Source organism: Channa argus, chromosome 3, assembly GCF_033026475.1.
Source record: "Channa argus isolate prfri chromosome 3, Channa argus male v1.0, whole genome shotgun sequence".
NCBI classification, from domain to species: Eukaryota; Metazoa; Chordata; class Actinopteri; order Anabantiformes; family Channidae; genus Channa; species Channa argus.
The window spans coordinates 16,969,034-16,990,000 of NC_090199.1; the positions used below are offsets into that span (position 1 = coordinate 16,969,034).

Sequence of the window (20,967 nt, forward strand, 5' to 3'; positions counted from 1 at the left end):
TAAAATATTTTCAATTATTGCAGGTGTATAGTGTAGGACATATTTAACTACATTATGCATTAATCAGAATCCCTATATATACCAGTACAAATATATATATAATTAATATATTTAATAGCTTGTGATTCGTTGCCTAGGTTACAGGTTACATAAATGTAAGTGTTTCTATCAGCCAATAGGACACTGCGAATGTGTATTATCCAAACAGCTTTCCCGCTCAAGCCAATGGCGTCGAGTCAGGAAAAGACAACAGGAAGTAAATGTCCTCTTCTGGTAAAGAGAGATGCTAAGGCTGCGGGTGGCTAAACAGGGAAGCAAATCCGCAATGTAGTGAATTATCTTCACAATCGTGTGAAGCCTGCTTGTTAAACTGAGGGACGTTTATCATATTGACATCAGCTGTAACGCTATTTTGTTGAAAAGCCAATTAGATCTTTTAGTCCAGTTTAAATGCTATGGTTAGCTAACGTAACCTACGGCGCTTCTAAAATGCTAAAGATAGCTAATGCAATGGTAAAGCGAATGCACCTTTGAAGACTGCGGTCGTTTTCTAAGAGAGAGAAAACCCCTGAAATGCATCAAACCACTACAACGTACCGACCATCTTAACTGGCTTTACAGCAGGTATGTGGTTTGTTAGCCATTGAATCTTAAGGGGAATAAGTTAGCTGTTTGAAGGGGTGTACTTGTACGAACGTCACTTAATGATTAGGGTGTAACTGTCTTGTTTATTCAAAGAATTGAGAAATGTGTCGTACGTCGTAGACAGTTACACAGAAATATCAGAGGTTGTTGGTCAGGAAACCAGTTGAAGTTTTTGCAGTGTTGTGGTGGATTCAAAGAAAGCCACATTGCCAGTTTCATGACATGTCTGTTCTGCAGTGGACAGTAATTGCAGTAGGTGTTAAACAGTTTGATCCACACTGATGAATGATGACAGCCACCATAATCAGATGACTTTCACAGACGCTGAAAAACCCTGACGCACCGGTTGTCAAATGGTAATCACATGATTTTTGTTTCCTTTCCCCACAGAAATGTTACCATCAGTGCTTTCAGTGACTACTCACCCAACTACTTTACTGTTCCCTATCAAAACTGCTACTCATCAGTTTCAGGGAAAGGGTGGAAAGGTCACTGGTTCCTTAAACGATTCATGAGTAAGTGAGTACTTTAAAACTTTTGACTTCACAATACTATATTTATTTATACTTTTTCAGGAGGGGATTCGCATTTGCATTACAAAAATATTTATGTACTGGTCCATTGCACAGTTGAATAAAACCATTGATTTAAAAAGTGTGGAAGTTCATTTAAACACTAGAAAATATTTAACAGAAAAAGTTGATTATATACTTTTCAATCCTTTTAAGAACTTTCAACTTTTTAATTATTCATTTGTTGAACATCTTATCAATAATTCTTTGGTCTTTAAAAATCAAGAAAACCTTAAAAAATATAATCTTATTGCCCTGTTTAAGCTTTTTTAGGATCATAAAACATTTTTCTGATAAATTCACTTTCAATTGATCAGTCAATTATTGATTGATCAATTACACACATTAAAAATTATACTTGTTAGTTTTACCTTCAACCGTATGTGGATAGACTTTGAGTTTTCATGTGATTTGAAGTTTTTGGGAAGGGTCTGAATCAATATTTCTGAACTTTTACTGAAATCATACAGCCGAGAGTCTGGCATCTTTACAAGTTAATCTGTAACAACAGTCCTTAACTTGGTCTGTCATATCTTCATTAATAACTTGCTAAAACAAAGTGCAAATAAAAGTGTAGTACATTACTGAATTCTAATTAAATTGTAACTTTTCCATAATAACTTGTTGGATTTAAAATTATTTGTGAGAGCATGACATTGGACAGCATGTACGTTGCTCCATTCTTACCAAACAGTGATGTGAAGTGTTTAGAGGAATGAATGTGAAAATCTGTCAAAAGCTAGTCATTTATTTAATGTGTTACTCCCTTCCTCCCTTTCTTTCCCTTGTCAGTTCTGTTTTGAGCACCACCAGAGTCCAGCTTTAAGAGCTCAAAGGCATGAACTCCATTTCCCCCAGTGCAGCACAGTACATAGGAGGTGTGATGCAGGATGAACTGGTGGAGAGCCGGAGGCAGCAGCCCATGGAGCGGCAAAGCAGCTTTGGGCTCAGGTTGCCTCAGGTTCCAGATTCCAGCAGAGAAGCTCCTGGGGAGCCCGATGAGATGGACAAACTGAAAGCCAAACTGATGTCTGCATGGAACAACGTCAAATATGGTTTGTTGTTACTCTTGAAAAATGTGAAAATGCCTCTGTGAAAAGTCATTAGTTTGTAATTTATACTTAACCTTTCTGCGTCCATGTAAATTGTCACATGTTGACAGTGAAATACAAAGAAACACTGTAAAACATCTACCGTCCGCCTTTATCAGTGGCAGCTTTCTAGATTCCTTTGTCAGCTTCTTTTTCTCCGCTCACTGCTGGTTGCAGGTTGGACTGTGAAGTCTAAAACATCCTTCAACAAGATTTCACCAGTCACTGTCATGGGGCATTCCTTTCTCCTCAACAGTGAGGGTAAGTTTAAAATCAAAAACAAAAAAAAATACATCTGAAATAACTTATTGTGTCTTTAAAAATAGGCTGTTAAATGTAAATATCTTTGATGCGGAGTAGATGTTGCCTTTCTAGAATGGGAAAACTTGAAAAAGAGCAGACCCTGGATTAGTGTAGTGATGTAGGTTTTTGCTTAACCACCCTGGGGTAAAAACCGTCCTTTGAAATGCTGCAGGGTTTATATTAGAACATAAAGTAGTCTGAAATAATAAGAAACAAGGGATTCCTTCTTTTTTTAACGTCTTAAAAAATTAGTAAAAACTTAACTTTCTCATATCATCCCTACCAGCATCTTGCTTGAATAAACATGTTACAAAATGTCTCCGCTGCAGTCTTTTTGTCTGTCTTCATTACTTCACCTTGTTCCCTCTCAGACGAGGTAGAGAGGTTTCGTCTGGCTTTTGTGTCAAGGATCTGGCTGACCTACAGGAGGGAATTCCCTCAGCTGGAGGGCTCCACCTGGACCACAGACTGTGGCTGGGGCTGTATGCTGCGCAGTGGCCAAATGCTTCTGGCACAGGGACTCCTGGTCCATTTGTTGCCAAAAGGTTTGTATGACCATCTGTTACACACATGTTTTTACCCTCACTTTAAAAAATTATAATATTATCAATATGTTAATTTACATACTATAGATTATGTGACGCACCTTCTACAAGGCCGTGGAGCTTGCCCCAGATGAGAAAAAAAAATGTTTTGCCATGGTGTGATATCACATGTTTTTTATATGAAGCAGGTGCTGCTTCTAAAAAAGAGGATTTAAAACATAAATGCCAATTGGCTTCTACTATACTTTCTGTTCTCTAAATCTTATTTCTCTGCCTTTGTGTTTATTTTTTTTACATGTTTTCTCTGCTGATAGTGTTTGTCTCAGGCCCCTTGTGTGCTGCATTTGCTCAGTCTCATTTTGGCTATTTATACCATGTTTTCATTAAGGGTCAATGCAGATGCAAATTATCGTAGTGTTTTTAGTGATTTTTTTAGTGATAGAGCGTAGTGATTTCTACTCTTTTAGTTTTTAGCTTTGAACTGTCATACATTAAAATAAAATTACCACAAATATTCAGCTCATCTGTTCTCAAATCTTGTTGTCTGTTATAGATTGGGTTTGGCCAGATGCTCAGCAGCTAACTGACGTGGACTTTGAGTTGTTTAGACCACGTTCCCCAGTCCGAGCTGGTGGCGTCCCCATCCCTTCCTTTGGCTCTCCACGAGGATCCAACACCCCCGAAAAGTCTCTGCCAAGTGATCAAGTTCCCAAATCCAGCCCAAGAAAGAGACCTGAGTGTGTAAGGGACAGGCAAGCAGAGCCCATCCACTGCAAGTTGCTCACCTGGTTCGGGGATCATCCCCTAGCCCCTTTTGGAGTTCACCAGCTGGTGGAAATTGGCAAAAGTTCAGGGAAGAAGGCCGGTGACTGGTATGGCCCCTCAATAGTGGCACACATACTACGGTAAGGTCTCCAGGTTTAAAGAGGCATTGTTTTTACAAGTTTTATCGTACTGTTTTCTTCATTGATTTAAATAGTTAAAATTGATTCAATGCATCATTTTTTTTTTCAGGAAAGCTGTAGCTAAATCCTCTGTAATCCAGAACCTGGCTGTGTATGTAGCTCAGGATTGTACAGGTGAGATAAACAGACTAGATATTTGTTGTTTTTAATTACCCTTTTTTTAGTTCAGAAAAGTCAGATTATTGCTTTGCTCCAACATATGAAGGAGAACATAAAGAATCCTTCTTGAAATGTATTTTTATACATCCGTAATTCCTATTTTGTCTCTCTACCTTCTAGTGTACAAAAAGGATGTGGTGCGTCTATGTGATGAGTCACTAAGCAACGCTTCTTCTGATCTTTCAAGTCAAATATGGAAGTCTGTCATCATACTGGTGCCTGTCCGGCTTGGAGGGGAGGCTCTTAACCCATCATACATTGAATGTGTCAAGGTCTGTATATTTTCTCTTATGCCACTTAGTGCAGAATGTTACCCTTCAATCCAAGGTATCCCGATGGTAAAACGGCTGTTGATCAGCCAAAATTCTCTTAGTTCTCGACTAACATTCAAAATTTGATTTTGCATTTATATTATCCTTCAAAGTACAGAGATATATGGCTGAAGTATTTCATCCAAGTATGACATACCTTCAATCTAGTGTCTTACCACTTCTTTCTCAGCTGTCTGTAACAGGGTCATGTCCAGGCATAGATGAATTTAAATTAATGAATAATAATAATATGAATAATAATATGGCTCCACAGCTTTTTTAAATGTTCAATACTGTACAGTGTCTTAGAATATGCCTATACAAATGATGTCAGAGGTGATATTTGGCTTCACTGGTTCTGGCGCTCCAATTACAATCCACCCTTGGTCTTCCAACTCACTGAGCTGACCAAATGCTGGCTAAGTTGCTAGTGTTAGCATTGGTAACTCCAAGAAGTCCTTTGATCTTCTTTGAATTTGTTCCAAACTCCAGACACAGCTCATGTCCCCCCCGCTTACAGCAAGCACTAGCCAGAAACCATGAAAGTGATGGCCAGTATTAGCTGGGGACCTATTTATGTTTATAGGTACACAACTGTATCTAACAAATATTCTTCATAATATGGGACATGTCACCCAATGCAGTGGCGTGCCTCCCTGATGTGCTTTTAATAGTTTGTGAACAGCAGTTCTGTGGTGCAGAAGAAAACAAAAACAGGTTCTGGACACAGACACAATGCTTATTATTGGCATACATGGATTGTTGCATTATGGTTTTGGTTGACAATTAGAAATTCAAATAACAAATATATATAATAAAAGTTCAAAGTTAAGTTAAAAACTTTTGTTAATTTTCAGAACATCCTGAAGCTGGAGTGTTGTATTGGAATCATCGGAGGAAAACCTAAACATTCATTGTTCTTTATCGGCTTCCAAGGTGAGAAACAGACACTTTGTGCAGGAAAGAAGAGAATAAATAACAATATATTTATTCTGAGGAAAGATCTGGGGATACACAATGCCAGAGCCATGGTTATAGACAACCCAAAAGCGACATTATTTTTTAATAATCAGCTTAATGGCTTAATCAGAAAAACAATTCATCATGCAAACACTTTAATCTTCTAAGTAGCTCATTCTGAATGAAGCTCTAAGTGGTTTAAATCCTTTTCAGTCCATTCAACAGAGGGAAATAGTGAAAATGTCCCTGTTCCTCTAATGGAGTTTAAAGATTTTGTCATGTGAACACACATCTGACTATTATAGCTTCATATCCATTGTTTATCATTGAGTGTTTTATATTCTCCTAGAACAATTCGTTTAGTACAAGACAGCTAAAACAGTGCCAAGCATTGTATGCAGGTTAGTCTCTTTTATAGATTTGCTGTTTGTGGCCTGTTTAAAGATCTAAGCATAACAACCAGTGTAATCATTTCTGCATACTTTAGAAAACGTGTAAACATGTGTTATAGCTATGGTGGTATTGTTTATGTTAAACCTTTTCAACCAACCCAACCCCTCCTTAATTGTGTTTCTTACGTATCATTGAGTTGTTCCTCCTGTAACAATTGTTCATAAATAGTTTTGGAAACAGGAAAATACATTTTGTTAGTTTTTTAAAAGGGGATTTTCTTACTGGGAACTGAAGTCATAAAGAGTACTTGTGGTAAGTAACACTGGCATCACCACCTACTCACTGTATCTATGCCGTGGGTCGGTAGGACTATAATCTTAAGAACAGGGAAACTGAAAGTGATCTTTGGTCTGTTTCTGGCTTACGGAGGGAGCTAAGTGAAGAACTTCTAGAAATTTGACGCTGCCTTTTTATTAATCCTCTTAACTTCTCCTTTTTGTCTGACAGACGAACAGCTGCTTTATCTGGATCCTCACTACTGCCAACCTGTGGTGGATGTAACACAAGTCAACTTCTCACTGGAGGTTTGTTCCACTGTCTATCTGGTTATCTATGTGTCTCATTCCTGTCTGTGTGGCTTCTTATCTCATGTTTTCAGATTGTACTGGATTCAGACAACATGATTTTTTTTTTAATAATTTTTTTTATTCAGTAGTATTTTTTTCTCTACAGAGCAATAAAGATTTACATTTACATTTAGTCATTTGGCAGACACACCTGTCCAAAGTGACTTGCAACTTACAATTGAGGTACAACGCAAGCGAAAATCTAAGTCAAGCAGAAAACATCAAAGCAAAGTGCTTTTAGAAGAAGTGTTTCCAATACATTTTTTAAGATAATAAAATATGTCCAGTCACTATCTGTGATTTATACAATTTTTCTCTTCCTGTCACTCTCTAGTCCTTCCACTGTAGCTCTCCCAAAAAAATGCCCTTCAGCCGAATGGATCCCAGCTGTACCATTGGGTTTTATGCCAAGAACAAGAAGGACTTTGAGTCTTTATGTTCTGCTGTTAGTGTGGTAAGTTTTTCTGTTCATGGTAACATTTTCAGTGTAGTGCTAAAAACACTGTCATTAATTAATGTTTACATTGTTATGAATTCTGAAAGTGTTTGCAGCTTCTTAAATGTGAGATATTTCTGTTCTGTTCTGATTATATTTTTCAAGGTAAGTACCAAATATATTGTGTTCTACACTATATTGCCAAAAGTATTCGCTCACCCATACAAATAAATGAATTCAGGTGCACAAAGCAAGGTCCATAAAGACATGGATGAGTGAGTTTGGTGTGGAAGAACTTGACTGGCCTGCACAGAGTCCTGACCTCAACCCGATAGAACACCTTTGGGATGAATTAGAGCGAAGACTGCAAGCACTGTGTATTATGTATTTCATAAACACACTCCTAAACCTTGTGGAAAGCCTTCCCAGAAGAGTTGAAGCTGTTATAGCTGCAAAGGGTGGGCCGACGTCATGTTAAAACCTATGGATTAAGAATGGGATGTTACTAAAGTTCATATGGGTCTAAAGGCAGGTGAGTGAATACTTTTGGCAATATAGTGTATGTGCTGCTTTATTTTGTCATATTTGCAATGTTTCTTAAACAAAACAAGTAATGACTTTTCAGTAGAGTTTTGAGTCTATTTAAGCAGTTTGTTGTTGTTCCCCCACCCCATCCCTCAGGCCCTGTCATCATCTAAAGAGAAGTACCCCATCTTTACCTTCGTAGAGGGCCAGGGTCAGGACTATCGACTGGAGGGCCACGGCAGCAATCATAGTGGTTCTGCAGCTCATATACTGCCCCCAGGAAAACTGGGCAAGAGTAACGACAGACGAAACAGTGACGAGTTTGTCTTTCTTTAATGCTCTAAGGAAGCTGGTCTCTCAGATCTCTCTTACAGGGGGCAGAAAAGGACACTTAATTTCCCTTTTAAGGGAAGGGATGGTGCAGCGAGTATAACTTCACTGGGCAAAAGCATGATTTCAAATGGATCATGTAAGAAATGTTTTCATTTGAAATGTTCTTCATTTACTTTATCAGATGCCTAGAGAGCCTCTAAGTCAGGTGGTTGTGAGTGACATCAAGCTCTTAAAAGTCCTTTATTTACACTTAACTACTGTTCTCTCCTGGTCTGAACTGGACACACTGAAGGTGACTAGTGGTCCATTAGCTCATTAGAAAGGTAAACCGCTGCCTGATGTTGTGTTTGTATACCAACTGCTGTACAACTTTTAGTCTTTTTGCTTTTAATTTATTTATCAGGTTTTTGAACATGTGTTTGCGCAAGTGCAAGTGTGGGTATAGTGTTGTTTGTTTTTCTTTTATCAGTATAGCCATGTATTTGAGAGTCAACCATGTTGTATTCCATACGTTTCAAATTCTTCCAAGAGCATCTCGAACAGTTATTAAGTAAGTCTAGTATTGCAGTCTGACCAAAATATGACACACACCTCCAGCTTCGGATCCCCATTATTCATTAACAAAGTAAAAACCCTCCGGGTAAGCGGCTGTTACAGTGTTCCTATGAGTAATGCACCCCCGAGGTTGTGACTAAAAAAAATTATCTCTTCAGTTGGATGCAGATGATTATCTTTAACCTCTTAATTTGATATTTGAATCCGGGTTACAGTTACCTGTTTTAAGCTTGTGAAGTAAACTCAGACGAGCTCTTTTTATGTCCAGATTTTTCAGTCAAAATTCATGAAAGTGGAGAATTTAGCTGGCACTTCAGGCTTCTGTTGCAATTTCATGGGTGTGTTTTGTTTTTAGGTTTTTTCTTTTTCCTAAAGAAAGGCTACTACTGCAAATTGCACTACATGTGTTATTTTGTGTGTTGTCCTAATTAAACTTCAAACACTGGAAATATTTATCTTGGAATTTTTTGTAGATTCGCATTTGGGATGATCATATTTATTATTAGATCACTGTAAAGTGTGCAGAAAAAGCATGGACTTTTTTTTCATTAAAACACAATTCCTGCAGAGAAGCTGAAGTCACATTTTAAATTCACAAACTGTTTGTACAGAACATAAGCCGTTGTGTTTTAAGCCCACAGTGTTTGCAAGTTCTAGAAGAACTACATGCTTAAATGGTGATTTAAAAAACAAAAAACAAAGCCCTAGACACTGGTTTGCAGATGAATATTGTTACTTTATTATTTTCAATGTCAGTGATTCTAAATTAGTCATGTTTGACTGTTTATACTTTATTTCATACTGCATGCTTTATTTTTATACAGTATTATTTTTGTAAACAACAAAAATAACTTAAATCATAGTTTAAACTCGAATAAATTGCAATTATTTTCAATTTATTATATAGAAACTTTTTAATAGTCCGTGTTTTAAAATATTGATTTAGCTGTAATAAAGCGTGCGGACTCATCATTTATATTTATTGAGGGTGCATAAGAAAACTTTATATTTAAGCCCACCTGTATGTGCCTGTTCTACTGACCGTAACAGTGAACGTGAATAGAGCCTTGCTGTCGCTCTGCACGCATGCGCGCTGCCCGAGAGCCGTGACTAGACATTCGGTCATAGGAGCAGAGGAGGGGGGCGCTCGAGCCACGTCGGTGAAACAAATCAACGCTTGAAGGCAGATTACAAAGAGGGTGAGTAGACTAATTGCAGCAACTGCTGCGTCTTCTCTTATCCCCCCCAAATATTAGATCGGGAGCGTAGAAATTCATCCAGGACTGCCTGTCCTGTTGATGCGGGTAGGTCAGTCGCACAAGCACAGTCCGCCATTCCCTCTTTTTTTTTTTGTATTTAACGAGACACCCTTCCATGGTCTGGATGAAGAAATTCTCAGTAGCAATGGTTCATGTACATAAGTTAATGCATTTCCCTGTTTTTGGTAGAAGTTCCGTGTTAGATCCTGCAGCTGTAATTGCATTTGCGCGCAACGGGTGATTTGGTGCAGCACAGCGGCAGAAGGGAGAGTGCATTTGATAGGCGGTGGACAAAATTCACCCACATCTTGCAAAGATTTTCGCATCCACTTTATTTAATCGTAAAAACATGAAATTGGATATCTAGCTTTGCTGTCTTGATAGTTATAAGGGTTTTGTCTGAAAAACAAACCCACCAAATGAATGCTGTTTTAAATAAGTTGCATATTGCATTTTCATCCTCTTGCACTTTGCAGTGCTCTTTTTCCTCCCGTCTGTCCCCCTCTCACACTTTTCCTCTGTATTTGTTTTTTCTTTTCTCTCAGGTCTCCGCTGCTCATCCAGGGGCAGGAGATCCAAGGCAATGTCCACACCGGATCCTCCCATGGGGGGCACCTCACGACCAGGTCCCTCCCCTGGCCCAGGTCCCTCCCCTGGTGCTATGCTGGGTCCCAGTCCTGGGCCCTCCCCAGGCTCCTCTCACAGTATGATGGGCCCCAGCCCAGGCCCTCCTTCCTCTGGACACTCCCAGCCAGGGCCCTCTGGATATGGCCAGGATAGCATGCACCCTATGCATAAAGTAAGGACACAATCCCACTGCTGGGGGTTGATAATTCCAGTTCTTTAAGAAACTAAAGTATTTAAAATGTATATTCCACCTATTTAATCTGATATATTGCTATATTATATTAATATTAGACATAGAAACTGGGTCTGTATCTGTACTATTCAGGATTATGGGTGTTCAGTCCACAGGAAAATATAAAACTGGATCAGTTGTGGTCTTCAGTTTCAATCTCATGTTTCATAACCTTGATTTCATAACCTTGTTTTATTATTACCCTCCCCCCCCAGCCCATGGAGGCCATGCATGAGAAGAGTATGAGTGAAGAAAGTCGCTTCACTCAGATGAAGGGACTGTCTATGAGACAGGGCGGACATAGTGGTATGGGGCCCCCACCCAGTCCTCTGGACCAGCACTCACAAGGTAGGCATTCATCATAGACACATGTTGAGCAATGCTCTCCATTACACAATGCTCTGTAATAGTGGGGCGGCAGGCCATTGGGTCAGAGGTTCACGCCCCGCTCTTCCCAAACAAATGTCGAAGTGTCCCTAGGCAAGACACTGAACCCCCATTAGCCCATTCCCAATCCAAAAAAACACAATGCTGTGTAATACAAGTTGTGCGCTTTTAAGTCTGGGGTATCTGTACTATTGTGGTCATGTGGTCTGGCTGGTTCATAGGGAGCTGCAAACTATGTAATAATGAGCTATGAGCTGTTTTTTCACTTTACATTGTTTATTTTATTGTAAAAATACTGAATATAATAAAATTCAGTCCACCTAGCAAATCAAAGGTAATATTTGCAAATCATGGTAGCCTGTAAATCTCAATTTGTAATATTATGAAAAAATCGGCTGACAAGTATTGAATTAAGTTAGATGACAAATTTCTTCATGTTACTTGGAGACCCCCTTGACATTGTAGGGAGGAAAAATAACTGACTGATAACAGATATGTGCTACATATACACCAAAGCATAATGCCATAATTCTGAGGTATTATTTTATTCTGTAAATGACACATATGTAAATGAAAATCATTAAATCCAAAGTAAAATATAAAGCCAACACAGATATTACAACATTATACTTGAAAGTCTAATTTCTGATGTTTTTTTCCTCTGTGTGTCTTCAGGCTACCACTCTCCATTAGGGGGCTCTGACCACTCCAGCCCTGTCCCCTCTAATGGTCCTTCCTCTAGCTCTCTAATGCCATCGTCCTCTTCTTCCTCTTCCTCCGCTGGCCCAGGCTCTGCCTCCACACCTTTAGATGGCCCCAGTGGAGATCAACACACGCTGGGTCCTAATAACCGACATGGCCCCCCAGGTAGTTCTGGTCCAGGGCCTAGCCCAGGACCCAGTCTTGGTTCCAGTCTTTCCACCCTTGGGTCTGGTCTTGAATCTGCTGGCCCTACTGGCCCTGGAGGTCCTGGCAGCCCAACTCCCTTCAACCAGAACCAACTCCACCAACTGAGAGCCCAGATCATGGCTTATAAGATGCTGGCTCGGGGGCAGCCCCTGCCAGACCATCTCCAGATGGCTGTGCAAGGGAAGAGGCCAATGCCTGGGATGCAGCAGCCTATGCCCAGCCTGGCTCCTGGAGCTGGAGGTGGACCAGGAGGCGGACCAGCAGGACCAGGACCAGTACCTGGGCCAATGGGCTCAGGCTACAGCCGACCTCATGGTGAGCCCTGATGGGGAATATCTTTAAGAATCCTTCATATGATCTGAGTTATATTTTTGGGTAATATTGTCAGTGTTTTGCAGACCTTAGTGAAAAATGTGTTGTTGACCTCATTGTTTGTTTAGGTATGATGGGTCCTAACATGCCTCCACCAGGCCCATCAGGCACCCCAACTGGGATGCAGGGACAAAACCCAAATGGACCTCCCAAGTCCTGGCCTGAGGGTATGTGGTTATATAATACATATAATATTATATATTGCTTGTTCCTGTTTATCTAAACTTGTAATATTGGAAGTACAAGGACAGAGTGAGAACTGGTACATCCATCAAAGTTCAATTTATTGCCCCCAGTCCTAGTCTAATCTGTTCTTATAAGTAATACAGTTAAGTGTTTATTAAAGACATTATTATAATGATAAATTATAAGTGTTTATGACTTTACTATGTTCAAATTGTAAACTCTGGTCATATACACACACACATAGACACACACACACATACATATATATATATATGACGCTCATTGCCTGCAGCCTCTTGTGCATTGTACCTCCCCATATTTATCCTAATGTTTATTTCAAAAGCTGCCATGTTGCTTTTTTCCTACATTCTTTACTTACTGGCAGTCTTTGTCTTCTCTGTATTTTTTGGAGCACTGCTACTGTAGCCATTAACTGTTGTTAATGTGAAACAAGCAACAAAAATGTATATCTTGTCACCTGCATTCACAGTATGTCCTTAAGCATGTGCATGATGCAAACAGAGACCCACTGCTCCACAGCTCCACCAGCGTGGATAAACTCCACAGGGTATTAAGTGCTAAATCTATAACATCCACTTCTATAACTGTCAGCAACCTCATAAAGAGGTTCAGTATTAATTCTTAAGATCTAGGTGTGTTTGAACCTTGACTGTCATTCTATCCTATACTGTGGGCTACAGCACAAGTGTGTTTACCTTTACTTTAGGATTTCCTCCATTCTTTACCCTCCAGGTCCCATGGTGAATGCAGCAGCCCCCTCCAACGCACCCCAAAAATTGATCCCCCCTCAGCCCACAGGGCGTCCTTCCCCTGCGCCCCCTTCAGTGCCCCCTGCTGCCTCCCCAGTAATGCCTCCACAGACTCAGTCCCCCGGCCAGCCATCACAGCCTACTCCCATGATGCCTTACCATGCCAAGCAGAACCGCATTACACCAATTCAGAAACCCTGTGGCCTCGACCCAGTGGAGATACTACAGGAGAGGGAGTACAGGTACACTGGGCCATTAAGGGTTGTAAATCTCATCTTGTTTGGCTTTACTACGTAGATGAGTAGATTAAGCTCTAACAGTTTTAATTATATTATTAAGATTATGTTATACGTTATTTAATTTATAATAATTAACAGATTATGCGCAGCATGCAGCTGTTTTCTCAGGCTATTAATAAATGAAATTATTTCTTTTAAAATGTGGTGCAGACTTATTTCAGCATTAGTAAAAAGGATAAAACATTAGCAGGTTAATTAAAAAGGACTACATCTCTGTGCATCTCGGTTACTTTCCCAGATTACAGGCTCGTATCACCCATCGTATTGCTGAACTGGAGAACCTGCCAGGCTCTTTGGCTGGTGATTTACGTACCAAAGCTACTATAGAGCTCAAAGCCCTTCGACTGCTTAACTTCCAGAGACAGGTATGTGGGATACCATATATACATTCGCCTTTTAAATTTCACAACATCCTGCCTTGCCACGGTCAAAGACCTTCTGCCTTCCACAGTTGCGTCAAGAGGTGGTGGTGTGTATGCGTCGTGACACAGCTTTAGAGACTGCCCTTGATGCCAAGGCCTACAAACGCAGCAAGCGCCAGTCTCTGCGAGAGGCCCGCATCACTGAGAAACTGGAAAAACAGCAGAAGATTGAGCAAGAGCGTAAGCGCAGGCAGAAACATCAGGTAGAGGACAAATTCAGCTGTGACGTTGCCTGTGATAAGATTAAAAGTCGTATTTTTAAATGACCCTTCAATATCGTCTTCTCTTGTTCACTTTGTCATCGTAGGAGTACCTCAACAGCATCCTCCAGCATGCCAAAGACTTTAAAGAGTACCACCGTTCAATCACAGGCAAAATCCAGAAACTGACCAAAGCTGTAGCCACCTACCATGCCAACACTGAACGAGAGCAGAAGAAGGAGAATGAACGGATTGAGAAAGAGAGGATGAGGAGGCTTATGGTAAGAAGAAACTATAATGGTACAACACAGACGCAGTTACACAAGCATGCTTACCAGTGCACACACCCTCCTATGTGCACTGTGTATGTGTCTGTGTTGCCAGGCTGAGGATGAGGAGGGTTACCGTAAACTGATTGACCAGAAGAAAGATAAGCGTCTGGCCTACCTACTGCAGCAAACTGACGAGTATGTCGCCAACCTCACCGAGCTGGTCAGAGCTCACAAAGCTGCCCAGGCCCTCAAGGAGAAGAAGAAGAAGAAGAAGAAAAAGAAGAAGGTATGGAAAGCGGTCTCTCTTACACATTCTGCCTTAGCAGTATTTGATTTAGTACGTGAGATGTTTGTGTGAGAGTTTCATGTGATCTCTGCTTGAGCCACTTCCTCCTGTCTTGCAGCTGGAGAATGCTGAGGGTCAGGCTCCTGCTTTGGGGCCCGATGGAGAGGTGAGCAGTGAATATTAAACATTGTTTAATTAGCTTTTAAAACTGTAGATTTGTTCAAAGAAGGAAGGCGTAGTTAAAGGATAAGTTCAGAGTCACTTATTTTTCCAATCAAAGATACATGCACTAGATGTGACTTCACAGTGGAAACCTGATTCTTTGTTTTGATGCTTTCTATGGTCTCTCCAGAAACATCCTTCAAACGAACATATATTTAATTTCAAACAAAGCTTCAGGGACAGTGTTTTGCTTGTTGTTTGTACTGCCATGGCAAAAAGTACAAACCCCACACTGTACTTTGCTCCCACTTTGAATTTTTTTTTTTTAATCACTGTTGCTGTGCAACAGTTTGATCAATTGGATTTTGTCTGGCACAAAGCAGCACAAGCAACAAACGTAACGTTACATATGGAATACATATCTCTAAACACTGCCAATATGAAACAGGTGATTCATTTAAAAGGCACAGGCTAAAGCACTTTCTAACCATTCGGCATTAGTGTGTGTGCTGCAGTTGTTACTGCTTGTTGTCAAGGTCATAATAAAACCCTCATGACAGAATTCATTTTTTTGTTTAGCACACATAAATTGCACTACACTGTTTTAAGGGCACCATTGGATATTTTATGTAATTTGTTCAATAATTTGCAGAACAAGTAGCAGTGTTATAACCTCTAGTTCACAAGATGACTTGCCTCCTTTCACTGTAGCCTCTGGATGAGACAAGTCAGATGAGCGACCTGCCTGTTAAGGTCATCCATGTCGATAGTGGAAACATCCTGACAGGGGTGGATGCTCCTAAAGCGGGACAGCTGGAGACCTGGCTGGAAATGAACCCTGGGTGAGCCATGGATTAATGCATAAAGAGGCAATGCCAGTGGTTTGGTTGGTTGATATACTTTTATTGGTGAAATTTGCTAACATTTCAGAGGATCAACTCCAAACCTATGTTAACCCTAACCTCCAGACTTTTCATGGCATGATGCTCTCAGTGTAGTTTGAGGTGTTAGTTAGCCATACTAACATGTTGACTGTGCTATGTATATTACATTGTGTTATGTAAACATACTTTGGCGTATTTAGGTTGCTACCAAGTGAAAATTCAATATATTACATGATAAGTTCATGTTTAAACAGATGAATATGTCTGTATGTATTCCGTCCAGTTATGAGGTGGCTCCCCGTTCTGACAGTGAAGACAGTGAAGAGGAAGAAGAGGAGGAGGTAGCTCGTTTTGTGCGACATGTTTTTAAAACCAGTTCCATAAGTACTGCGCCAGTTACTAACAAGCTGCTGTTGCCAACATCTGGCAGGAGGAAGAAGAAGAGCCACAGCCATCAGCTGCTCCAGTCGAGGAAAAGAGGAAGATTACAGACCCCGACAGCGAAGATGTGTCAGAGGTTGATGTCCGACACATCATTGAGTGAGATCATATATAAATATAGTACTACTCTTGAATACTTTATAGTAACATTTAATTGCTGAGGGATACACAAACAAAAATGCACATGCTCGTAATTTATGTTTCCTCTGCAGAAATGCTAAGCAAGATGTGGATGACGAGTATAGTGGTGCAGCGTTTGCACGAGGGCTCCAGTCGTATTACTCAGTGGCTCACGCTGTCACAGAGAAGGTGGAGAAACAGTCGAGCTTGTTGATAAATGGACAACTGAAACAATACCAGGTAAACAAAACCAATCCGTTGCAGTGTAAATCTTCTGTGTTGCCATGCACAAAGAAAGCTTCAGGAAATACTTTTCATGTTTGACAGATTTGATTCTATGCGTATGTGTCAGATTAAAGGTCTTGAGTGGCTGGTTTCTCTCTACAACAACAACCTAAACGGGATTCTGGCAGACGAGATGGGTCTGGGTAAAACCATTCAGACCATCGCCCTTATAACGTACCTCATGGAGCACAAACGGCTCAACGGACCCTACCTCATCATTGTACCCCTCTCGTGAGCTAAAACTTGTGTATTTGTTTAGTGTATAATGTTTTGTATTACTCTGAATTACTGTTGAATGACACCTGTGCTGTCTGTTGTCGGCAGAACTCTTTCCAACTGGGTGTATGAGTTTGACAAGTGGGCACCAACAGTTGTCAAAGTGTCCTACAAGGTGAGTTTTTGTAGATGCACTACCCAAGCTGAAAGTTTCTTAACTCCTGCGCAAACACAGAATGTGTGTTACTACAAATGCCCCAATAAAGTATGGAGAACTCCTGAAGTTGATGTGTTATAGGAGATGAAGTTTTTCTTCTGTATTTGTAATTTTGATTTGTTTGTGTTCTCAGGGGTCACCTGCTGCCAGACGTGCTTTCGTTCCCCAACTACGTAGTGGAAAATTTAACGTTTTACTCACCACCTATGAGTATATAATCAAAGATAAACAAGTACTGGCCAAGGTGAGATGGGGTGTTCAGACATACACAAACAGAAAGACACAAATGCAGCCAGACAAACAACATGGTATAATTCTTTCCCTCAGAACGTGTACACATGCCTGCAACAACATGTTGCTTCTGAAGTATTTAATAATAATTTGATTCATCACAGCCAATCTGACCATTTCCCGTGCTGCAACTCAGTGCTCTCTCCTAGGTACTGCCACCACCTGTAAACCACGTCTCCCACTGTCCTCTGTGGCCATTATGCTGCTATGCACTCATGTAGATTCCTGACTTTGCATCCAGGTTGGTATTGCAGTTTAGGGTAGAGTTTCCACATGTGATGGCTCAAGGCTGTGGCTCAGGGCTCAACCATTAATGGAGCAGGAGGACAAACTGGACAACAAATCCTCCTTTTCTGCACTTTCTGTTTTTGGTTTGGTGGATGGACAAAAGCAGAAAGGCATTAAACTTTTTTGATTCATATTGTTCTCCTCTTCTTTTTTCTCCTCTCATTACATAACTTCCACCAGATCCGTTGGAAGTACATGATTGTGGACGAGGGACACCGCATGAAGAACCATCACTGTAAACTGACCCAGGTCTTGAACACCCATTACTTGGCCCCACGGCGAGTCCTCCTGACAGGGACGCCCCTGCAGAACAAATTGCCTGAGCTCTGGGCGCTGCTCAACTTCCTTCTGCCCACCATCTTCAAGAGCTGCAGCACATTCGAGCAGTGGTTCAACGCACCTTTCGCCATGACTGGAGAGAAGGTACAGAGGCTTCAGACACTGCTAAGCAAGGCAGTCTGCAAGTATTATTGTTTTAGCAATGAAAACAGGCAGGAGGTACGAGGTCTCTCCTGCCAAATAACAGATTTCACTTCTTCTCTGCAGGTAGACCTTAATGAAGAAGAGACCATCTTGATAATCCGTCGTCTTCACAAAGTCCTTCGCCCTTTCCTGTTACGCCGATTAAAAAAGGAAGTGGAGGCACAGCTTCCAGAGAAGGCATGTTGAACCTCTTTCAGTACACATGGCAGATAATGTAACACAGACACATATGATTTATTACAATATATGAGAAACAAATCCAGTTGTCTGGGTTTCTGTGTACAGTGATATTTTTTAAATATTAGAACTATGTCCTTGACTAGTCTGGTATCTCTGATGTTCTCTACACCTACTTCTTTTATTTATCCAATCTGTCTTTTCTCCCTTTCAGGTGGAATATGTGATCAAATGCGACATGTCGTCTCTTCAGAGGGTGCTGTACAGACATATGCAGGCCAAGGGAGTCCTGCTGACTGATGGATCAGAAAAAGACAAAAAGGTGAAGGCACTAATTATGTGACACTGTGGGTTGTAGAGAATGAAATTGTCTCTATAGTTTGATTTTGGGCAAAAGGAAATATTTGTGGCTTGTATTGCATCATATACATAAATTAAAGCGACCCCAAACTTTTTCTTTTCTATTTATAATTTGATAAGATAATATTGTGCACTACAACTGTATGTTTTGAACCAGAGTTTTTGTTCCATCTTCTGTATTTAGGTGGAAAATAATATTTACCTCTTACACAAAATTTCTTTTATTAAGATTGTTTGCTTGCGTCTATAAACAAATGGGGAATCAAAATACAATTAGATGCTATGTGTTTTGTTTACCAGGGCAAAGGCGGCACAAAGACACTGATGAACACCATCATGCAGCTGAGGAAGATCTGTAACCACCCTTACATGTTTCAGCAGATAGAGGTACCGCCTAGGAGTATTATGTGTGTTATATGTGTAGCCACATTTGACACTTTAAATTATATGTTGATCATGTGGTAATCATGTAATAGTTTTGTCAGTATTGTAACAGCAAATGTAAAATGCATAAGTATAAACATTACTTTTTACAAATTTCTCACATGGCTGACCTCCAGTCAAACTGTAGGACATGAGGCAATATGGGCTTCAAAATGAGTTTTTACTGTTTTTGCAGGAATCCTTCTCTGAACATTTAGGGTTCTCTGGTGGGATAGTCCAGGGGTAAGTGGTGACTTCTCTCTATATCAGGATCAGATACACACTCACACAACTCGTAATTCTTTCTGTCACTCATTATCATCAGCCCCGACTTGTATCGGGCATCAGGAAAGTTTGAAGTGCTGGATCGAATCCTTCCTAAACTGAGAGCTACAAACCACAAAGTGCTGCTCTTCTGTCAGATGACCTCACTCATGACAATCATGGAAGACTACTTTGCTTACCGCAGCTTCAAGTATCTGCGTTTGGATGGTGAGTCAGTCCTCTTGTCAGTTTTCAGTCTATGCCACATCGACTTGTTTCCTTTCTGCCTGTCTTGCCCCCCCCACTACAGAATAACAATTGTGCCATGGAAACGTCTTCTGTTAAATGCACTTTACACTTCTCGTACTTGAACACTGTTCTTTCATCCAATGTCCTGCTACTTGAACAATGTGTTAATTTTTGTTTTTTTGAAAGTTGCCAAACAAATGTTATATAATACCTATAATAAAAATGATCTTGTCTTTCCTTACATTATTGCCCTCACCTGTTTAACTTGTTTTTCCCTCCACATTAACATTTCAGGCACCACAAAGGCTGAAGATAGAGGAATGTTACTAAAAACATTTAATGATCCAGAGTCAGAGTATTTTATCTTTCTTCTGAGCACAAGAGCTGGAGGACTTGGCCTCAACCTGCAGTCTGCTGACACTGTGGTCATCTTTGACTCTGACTGGAACCCACATCAGGTGGGATTTATATATATTCTAATTTACAAAAGCCTCCATTTAAGGAAATCAAGGTAATATCAACTTGGAAATGCATTTAAACTTAGCAGGTTAGAAGCTCCTTTCCACTGGACACTTAATGATAGAAATGTGAAGTATAGTAAAAGTTTTTGTCCTTACTGATCACGTCTCTAGGATCTGCAGGCTCAGGACAGAGCTCACCGTATTGGCCAACAGAATGAAGTACGTGTGCTACGTCTCTGTACGGTCAATAGCGTTGAAGAGAAAATCCTGGCAGCTGCCAAATACAAACTGAACGTGGATCAAAAAGTCATCCAGGCCGGCATGTTCGACCAGAAGTCCTCCAGCCACGAACGCAGGGCCTTTTTGCAGGCCATCCTGGAGCATGAGGAGCAAGACGAGGTCTGGGGTCAAGACGTGTGTCTACGCATGAATGTGTGTGCGTGCGTGCACCAGCAACACACAATTTTAAAGAGTGTGCTTTCTTATGCTCTGCTTGCCAATGTGTGTCTGCTGTATTCAGGAAGAGGATGAGGTGCCAGATGATGAGACGGTCAACCAGATGATTGCCAGGAGTGAGGAAGAGTTCGAACAGTTCATGGTAAATGTCTATGGTGTCATGACAAACTCTGGCTCAGTCTTTGGTTACAGATTCAGCTCAAACTAAATCCTGTCCCTGCATGTTACATTGATTAAACACTGTGACTGTGGACAGACTTGTCCAACACTGACTACATTTGTCCTGAGGTCTTCCCAGCTACCTCTTCCTTAGCACCTTCAAGTCCTGATTTCTCAAATACCAATGCAGGCAGTCAAGCATTTATACTATTTCTAGTCTCTTTCATTCTCCTTTTGGTCACATCATAATAGTAATATTAAGGAATGATGTTTGTCAAGTCAATATGAATTCTTCTTTAGTTTTTGTTCTGTCTAATTCTGCGGTATTGCATTGGATTCTTCTCTCTTTTATTTGCTCAACTTTTACACAGATTTCTTATAGTCTTATCAA

General features: G+C 40.5%; 2 protein-coding genes across 8 annotated transcripts in view; both read left to right on the forward strand.

The window, feature by feature from the left end:
• The first annotated feature begins 251 nt into the window (after positions 1-251).
• On the forward strand, positions 252-8,872 carry atg4da (autophagy related 4D, cysteine peptidase a). 2 transcript variants are annotated; one of them, XM_067497526.1, is made up of 12 exons: positions 252-624; positions 1,036-1,164; positions 2,010-2,272; positions 2,486-2,569; positions 2,983-3,156; positions 3,710-4,061; positions 4,171-4,235; positions 4,401-4,552; positions 5,449-5,527; positions 6,452-6,528; positions 6,905-7,024; positions 7,688-8,872. In XM_067497526.1, exons 3-12 carry the CDS (start codon positions 2,056-2,058, stop codon positions 7,865-7,867), a joined length of 1,500 nt encoding a protein of 499 aa, XP_067353627.1. In that variant the 5' UTR covers positions 252-624; positions 1,036-1,164; positions 2,010-2,055; the 3' UTR covers positions 7,868-8,872. The 2 variants fall into 2 exon arrangements, with proteins under 2 accessions (XP_067353627.1, XP_067353628.1); XM_067497527.1 differs by having other exon boundaries at positions 253-624; positions 1,036-1,160.
• Positions 8,873-9,014: 142 nt separating this feature from the next.
• LOC137123572 (transcription activator BRG1) overlaps positions 9,015-20,967 on the forward strand; it is an 18,568-nt gene continuing 6,615 nt past the window's right edge. For 2 of the 6 annotated variants that reach the window (XM_067497521.1, XM_067497519.1), the window contains exons 1-27: positions 9,015-9,618; positions 10,224-10,477; positions 10,753-10,885; positions 11,600-12,148; positions 12,274-12,372; positions 13,145-13,403; positions 13,699-13,825; positions 13,912-14,085; positions 14,190-14,363; positions 14,467-14,640; positions 14,759-14,806; positions 15,514-15,644; positions 15,970-16,027; positions 16,117-16,226; positions 16,340-16,487; positions 16,600-16,763; positions 16,857-16,923; positions 17,099-17,209; positions 17,725-17,967; positions 18,091-18,204; positions 18,419-18,526; positions 18,865-18,951; positions 19,184-19,230; positions 19,313-19,479; positions 19,795-19,958; positions 20,133-20,393; positions 20,482-20,559. In XM_067497521.1, coding sequence (XP_067353622.1) covers positions 10,262-10,477; positions 10,753-10,885; positions 11,600-12,148; positions 12,274-12,372; positions 13,145-13,403; positions 13,699-13,825; positions 13,912-14,085; positions 14,190-14,363; positions 14,467-14,640; positions 14,759-14,806; positions 15,514-15,644; positions 15,970-16,027; positions 16,117-16,226; positions 16,340-16,487; positions 16,600-16,763; positions 16,857-16,923; positions 17,099-17,209; positions 17,725-17,967; positions 18,091-18,204; positions 18,419-18,526; positions 18,865-18,951; positions 19,184-19,230; positions 19,313-19,479; positions 19,795-19,958; positions 20,133-20,393; positions 20,482-20,559 — 4,011 coding nt within the window. In that variant the 5' untranslated portion in view covers positions 9,015-9,618; positions 10,224-10,261. The other 4 variants (XM_067497522.1, XM_067497520.1, XM_067497523.1 and 1 more) reach the window with 3 other exon arrangements.